At 36.6% G+C, this 7265-nt stretch overlaps 1 protein-coding gene across 1 annotated transcript; it reads right to left on the bottom strand.

Annotated features, from left to right (window-relative positions):
- Positions 1-2546: 2546 nt before the first annotated feature.
- Positions 2547-6759, bottom strand: LOC113752313 (tabersonine 16-hydroxylase 1-like). Its single transcript, XM_027296429.1, has 2 exons — positions 5860-6759; positions 2547-2801 (listed from the first exon to the last, which is right to left on the bottom strand). The coding sequence occupies exons 1-2, from the start codon at positions 6757-6759 to the stop codon at positions 2547-2549; spliced, it is 1155 nt and encodes a 384-aa protein (XP_027152230.1).
- Positions 6760-7265: the final 506 nt, after the last annotated feature.

Here is a 7265-nt window from a genome sequence, read left to right as displayed (position 1 = left end):
TCCTGAGACTGAGTGTAGTGAGAAGGCTACGTCTCTGCCAGACTTGTTCCCTTGATACTCAATAATTTCTCCTTCTTCTTCGTCTACTTCAGTGTCCAGCAATCCTTCTTCATCTGCTAGCACTAAATGTATACCTCTATTTTTATAGATATGTCCAGGGGAAAACCTTTCCCCACATCTGAAGCACAGGTTGTGATCCTTCCTATACTGAAATTCTGTAGGAGAGATTCTCTTATAGCCTTGAGGAGAATCCTTCTTAATACTGTTCTCGAACACCTGAGCTGCAGGTTTCTTGTGGCTCAGATCATTAAGGTGAGTATGTCTGCTACCAGAAGAAATTGGTGGAGATACCTTCACTGGTGTTTTATTCTGCTTTAAGATGATACTCAAATACTGCTCTTGCCACCTAGCCTTTTCGAATGCTGCCTGTAAAGTCTGAGGCATGTGCATCTTCACAGCAGCCTTGATCTCCTTCTTTAGTCCACTAAAAAAACTAGAAACATAATATGACTCAGAAAGGAGAGGGAGCTTCACCATGACAGCAGCTCTTAATTCCTCAAACTTTTCCTGATATGCCAATAATGATGAATCCTGGTACAACTTGTTGAACTCCTCAACCACGTCTTCTCCTCCTATATCCCCGAATCGTCTACAAAGTTCTGAGGCAAACTCTTCCCACTGCACTACTCCTCGATCCTTCTTAAAGCTTTGATACCATAGGTCAGCCTTGCCTTCCAGATGCAGTTCAGCTACATCCAATTGCTGACCTTCTGGAATCTGGTATAGTTGAAAAAACTTCTCACATTTCCGGGTCCATTCGCGAGGATTGGAGCCTCCAAAGCTGGGGAATTCCAATTTGGGAACTCCGATTGCGAAACGACTCTTCTCTCCCAACAAAGGATTGCTTCCTTCTGGACCTTTCCTAAATGTGTGATGAAGATGGCGCTCAGATGAATTAGGAGATTGGCCTAGAATTCCTTTTTCCCCCTGCAAGCTCCTCATGAAGCTATTGAAGTGAGCACTCATCGTGACCATGAAATTCTTCATTTCTTCCTTTAGTTCAACATTGTTTGCTTCCACCAGAACCTTCATATCCACGTAGTTAGATTCCATCTTTTCTTCCAAGGCTTGGCGTTCGATTGTACTGGATTCGAGGATAGCTTGGATTTTCGTATCTTGCTTCTTCAGCGATTCTTCAAATCCCTTCATTCTAGTGCCTTCCGCCATTGTTGCTTAAATTGGAGCTTGCAATTCCGAGGAACGCAAGCTCTGATACCAAATGTAATGGTTGGGGATTGGTTGATTCAGCTAAGGAACAAAAATATAGAAAGAGATGGAGAGAAAGGTTGAGAGGAAAAGTGAGGGAAGCAGACTGAATAGAAAGTAGCGGGAAAGTTGTATTCTCAATGATCAAATATCGCATGCATCTTTACATTAGCATTGGCCTATTAATAGAAAGTTTCCTCACTAACTAATCAATAACCAACTTCTGCAAGTGGTAGCCGTTATTACAATTCCAGCAAGGTAGTATTTGGCTAACAGAATTTGGTTAACTATTTTTGTCTTATTTCCTGCGGAACCATTACACAACCATAAGAAATAAATCAGAAAATATACAATTACTAGTATGTTAAACGTGAGGGACGAAACAATCATTTTATGACAATATAAGGGATTTTAGTATAAATTTTTGATTTGATAATTTTACCCTTACAAAATGATCATGATTTGATAATTTTGCCCTTACAAAATGATCACATGCAAGGTACGTGATGAATGCCGGCCGAAAACTAGTCGGAAACTTAGGTAGGATCAAATTTGATCAATGTGAATTTGCAAAGGGCGTAAAATTATATTTTTAAAAGTGTGAGATAAAAAAAATTATTTTATAAAATATGAGACACGTTTTGAATTATTTTTTCTAATATAAAAGCGCCTATGTCCAATCTCTAATTGATCTTTTCAATGTGCGCTGCTCTGGACTTGCTGGCCCTTTGTCCAGCATAGATTTGACAGTGCAAATTTTTGTAATTATACTGAATTGGTTGGGCTTTGTTCTTTTTGCCTTATGGGACAGCACAATTTGGTGCCGAGTGCATGCGGTGAAATTGCACATGTCTTGCTTCCTTATTTCTTGCACAATGCGATGATCTTCCTCGTCCTCCGCAACGGATCTTCTGTCCCAAATCCTGTCTCGCACACTATCCCACTTCTTCTAATCTTGCTAAGTGTCCCTTGATAAACCAAACTCTCAAACAACCAAACCCGAACCATGTTAAATTGATTAATTGATTAATCGATTAACCGGACAGAAAACCTTAAATCTCTGCAACCAAAACTGATTAAAATAAAAACTATCTCACAAAATCACAATAATCAATTTAAAAAAGCCCTAAAACTCAGTTTAACATCTGTTCTCTCATCATCATCTTCATCATCTTCACCATTGAAACAGGCCCAATTGACCTTCCGTTGTGCAATAGTGTGGCAGTTTTGAATTGAATACGCACGAGAGGAGAGGCGGCCTTTGAAGAAGCACCTGCACCTCACTTCCGTGTTGCGTCTGCAAGAGTGTAGGAATCCAAAGGTGAACCTGCAGTTTCAGCACTTCCATGTTGCGCACTTCCGTTGCGCAATTTTGAATAAACCCACCAAGAAGATTTTTCCCGCACAAACACTCCGCTTCTGGCTAAATTTGTACTGGGTAATGGGTACTTCCGCTCGAGAGATGAAGGTGAAGGTGAAAAAGATGGGTTATACACCTCTAGAGATGTGTTATACACCTCTACAAAACTGCCACACTATTGCACAACGGAAGGTCAATTGGGTCTGTTTCAATGGTGAAGATGGTGAAGATAATGACAAGAGGACAGATGTTAAATTGAGTTTTAGGGCTTTTTTTAATTGATTATTGTGATTTTGTGAGATAGTTTTTATTTTAATCGGTTTTGGTTGCACAGATTTAAGGTTTTTTGTCCGGTTAATTGATTAATCAATTTAACATGGTTCAGGTTGGGTTGTTTGATAGTTTGATTTATCAAGGGACATTTGGCAAGATTAGAAGAAGTGGGACAGGATGTGAGACAGGATTTGGGACAGAAGATCCGTTGCGGAATAAATATCACATATTCAACACTTGGATCCCTAAATGAACTCATGGTGTGATGATTGACTAAAATAATTAAAACTAGAATCTGGTTTTTTTTCCTTCTTTGTCTAAAGAAAATAAAAATTTGTCACTCGGACCATGTGACTATTCTCAGATAGAATATCCAATCACTTTGGATGTAGGACTTCTGGATTTGTTCCTGTTCTGTTGTTCACCTTCAAAAACTTTTGAATTAGGTTTCTTAATTGTTTATAATATATCTTGGTAGCAGTTTCGATTTTGGTAATTCGATCATTTTTATGCACACATAAAGAATGGAAATAATTCGATTCAGAAAGGCGGCATGATCAACTAGATCACCTGTAAAAATGATTTTAGGGCAGTGAAAAATGTGTTGAAAAATTTTAGGAACTAGTAGTGAACAGGATCATGAGGAGATGTTCTAGGATGCACTGTTCCGCTGTTACATACATCATGCATCTTTGAAGAGGGTTCAGTGAAGCTGTATCAATTTCGTCGTGCTATACATTAAGTAGGGGTGGCAATGGGGCGGAGGTGGGGCAGGGGATCCCTCCCCCACCCTCTGCCCTGTTGCCTATTAATTCCCCCTGCCCCCGCCCCCCGCTTGCCCCGCCTCACCCCGTTTCCCCTGCGGGGGCACTCATGGGGTTTAAAAAAATTTATTATATAATTTCATTATAATTAAATTTGAGCAAATAATCAAGTACTAAAATATTAATATATCATCAAATTATTATTCATTGTAACTTCACAATTGAAACTCATAAAAATAATTAAACAAAGATATTTAAATATAATCTAATATGATAAAACAAATATAACTAAAATAATCAAGTTTTTACTTTTGATACAAATACAATCACTAAATTATTATTGTGTTTTTTTAGAAAAAAGTGTTATTGTATTAAGTGTAGTTAGGAATTTAATATAAATGTATTCATAAATTTAGTATAAATAATTAATAATTTTTATTAATAGACATGTATAATTAGTAGTATAATTGATAATATCATTATATATATAATTATGCACATATATATATCTTTTTTTTTTCCAAACGGGTGGCGGGCCGGGGCGGGGGTCTAAACGGGGGGAAAAAATTTTCCCCCGCCCCCGCCCCCGCCCCAATAGACTCCCGCAGGCACCCGCACCTGTTGCCATCCCTAACATTAAGTTTATATCTACTTGCATGTTAATTTGCATGCAGCAGCAATAAAGACCTCAAAGAATCACTTTAATTTAATCATGTCTTCCTCCCCAAATTTTAGTCATTTTGTCATCAGCTGCTATATAAATTAATTTCGTTCACACATGGCTTAAGAAAACAATTCGCTGACGTCCATCTACAACTATTGTGCAAATCTCCCCGAAAATGGCTATAAATTATGTATTTATGAAAAATGATGCTGGTCGATCACCGCGGTGGAGCCAGAAATAAGTTTCACTGGGGCAAAAAGAACACACAATATGTTTGCTTATTGTTTTCCTCCAAATATAGGACATACCAACAATATTTGAATAATAAATTCAAAATAATAAGTTCAAAATAATAATAAATTCAAAATAATACAACTTTTTTTAAAAAAAAATACAACTATTGCATGAAAAATTTCACTTAAAGTGACATGCACAAATTCACTAATAAAACAAGTGCTTTCCTTCAAAAATTATATAGAACCATTTACAATTGTTTGGACACATTATAGATTTTAATTACAACCCAATTATATTGACCTGCTCAAATCCATCTACTAATAAGTGAATTTGGGTATGCAATGAACTTTAAATGGATTTAAATGGGTGACTCAATTAAATCCATTTAATTTGGATTGAATCATATTATACATTTATAACCTTTTGAAAGTAATTGCACATTCAAATTCAATTTTGGGTGTTAAGTTGATTTGAATTTCTTACCAACCCAATAAAAATAAAATATCATTATTTCTTATCAAACAACATCCAAAAGAAGGCTAGTAAAATTTCAAGTCAAAAATGGGTAATTGAATATACTCATATCTATTTATAAAATGAATTAATCCAAAATCACCTATTTTGACACCTCTACGATAAATTTTCAAAATTTTGCACTTCAAAAAACTTCAAATTGTTTGCAACTCCACGAGAAGGTGACGGGGTTGAGGAGATGACTTGAGGAGAAGAAGAAGAGTTGGTCAGAAGATATATGGTAGATGCTTGTTTGTGCAGCAACAATAGATTGCATAATAAACTAAAGGAACACAGCTATTTCTAGGCAAATTAAATTTTGTTTTACTTAAAGTCCGTACAACTTTCAGCTACAATGCTTGACTTTTATGTAATAAGGTACAAGTTAAAGAGAAGCTAAATAATTAAAGCAAGAGGTTATTGGATTTCCAAAATCCATTTCCATCAAGTTATGAAATTAGATAAATGTGAAGTTTCAATTCTCAATTAGTGGGGGCAAAGATTAAAAGGTTAAAGAACTATAAGGGTAATTACACAATTTTGAAGGGGCCAGTGCATGTGCCCCCACTGCATGTGCCCCCACTTCCCTATTGCGTGCCCCCAGTGTAATTCTGCCTCTGGTCGACCAATAGTTCATGGAAGAAAGGTCGGAGCCAAATGACAGAATGGCGGCTTTTATACCAATGGACCAGTAGTCAAACATATGGTTATGATCAACCCTAGAAAAAATATAAAAGTGAAGTGCAAAGCTTAAAAATCTAGTGATTTTAAGTTTAACTTACCAACATGATCGCTTTGATGTTTGTATCAGTTAGCTGAGGTTCAAAGTCCCCGCGTTTCTGAATATTGACAAGAACATCAACGAGATCCTCCTTGCATTCTCCACCCCCCTGTATTGCCTCCTTGCTGTTCCCTTTATGCTCATTGAGAATATTTTCAAGTATTTTATCACTCTCCTTGTGTGCTTTCTCCAACTTAAATCTCATCGGAGCCATCACTTGAAACAACTTAACAGAAGGATACATATCAGCTAAGCTAAACCCTGTTGCTAAACCATTGGTTTCATCTAGAAGTTGTATAAATTCTTCTGTGTCTTCGTTTCTTTTGCCAAATGCTGAGCGGCTGGTGATGCTATAAGTGAGAGAGAAAATGCTTCTGGTTAGATTCATAATTGATCCCTTTTGTGAAGAAATCGATTTAATTACATCGAACACCTCATCTTCTCTAATTGATCGGAAAGATTGCACGGATTTTGCACTAAGAAGTTCCATGTTGCAGATTTTTCGTAATTCTCTCCAATATTTTCCATAGGGGGAGAACATGATATCAGCGAAATTATAAGAAACAATCTTGAATGCGGGATGATGAGAGGGTCTTGAAGCAAATGTGATATCATGTGTTTTATAAATCTCTCTGGCCATTTCGGCTGAAGTGACAATGATGTTTGACGTCTCACCAAGCTTGAGGTGCATCAATGGGCCATATTCTTTTGCCAAGTCTCTCAGCAAGTGATACAATGGGTTTGGGGAGCCAAAAAGTTGATGTATGTTTCCTATGATAGGCAGTGGATTAGGCCCGGGCGGAAGATTCAATCTTGAATTTTTCCCAGAGGGTCTTTTGAGAATTTTGAGTACCATGAAACAGAAGAGAAGGAAAGCAAGGAGTAAAAGATTGACTGCCATTGAGGATTGAAGCGGGAAAAATGCAGCTCAAGTGTTGTTAGCCTAGTGATGCATTGAATTTATAGAGGATGATATATAAATATCGGTAATCTTTAGAAAGTGTAGGGGATTTGCACAAAGCATATTACAAGGGCTGTGTATCTTAACTATATTTTTTCAAGAAATTTTATATTGGTCCAAAATAACTACTTAACATATCTAAAACAAGGAAAACATATATTACCCATCAACTAGAATGAAGGATGCAGATTCATAATCCGCATTACATTAAAATATTTTAGTATGAAAAATATTAATTGTGGGATCATTTTCACTGCCTTGGATGTCAATTTATAATTCCTTATGTTCATATTAGTCTCCTTGATAACCTGCATTCTACTTCTTTTTTTAGCAGGTTGGTAATGCTGGATTTATCTTATGTTCAATTTATGATTCCTTATGTTCATATTAGCAAGTTGGTAATGTTGGTTTCATTGGGTTATAGTTCCTTAATATGTATATGTTCT

Source organism: Coffea eugenioides, chromosome 11, assembly GCF_003713205.1.
Source record: "Coffea eugenioides isolate CCC68of chromosome 11, Ceug_1.0, whole genome shotgun sequence".
NCBI lineage: Eukaryota > Viridiplantae > Streptophyta > Magnoliopsida > Gentianales > Rubiaceae > Coffea > Coffea eugenioides.
Note: the sequence above shows the minus strand (reverse complement) of the source record. Positions and strands in the feature narration are given on the sequence as shown.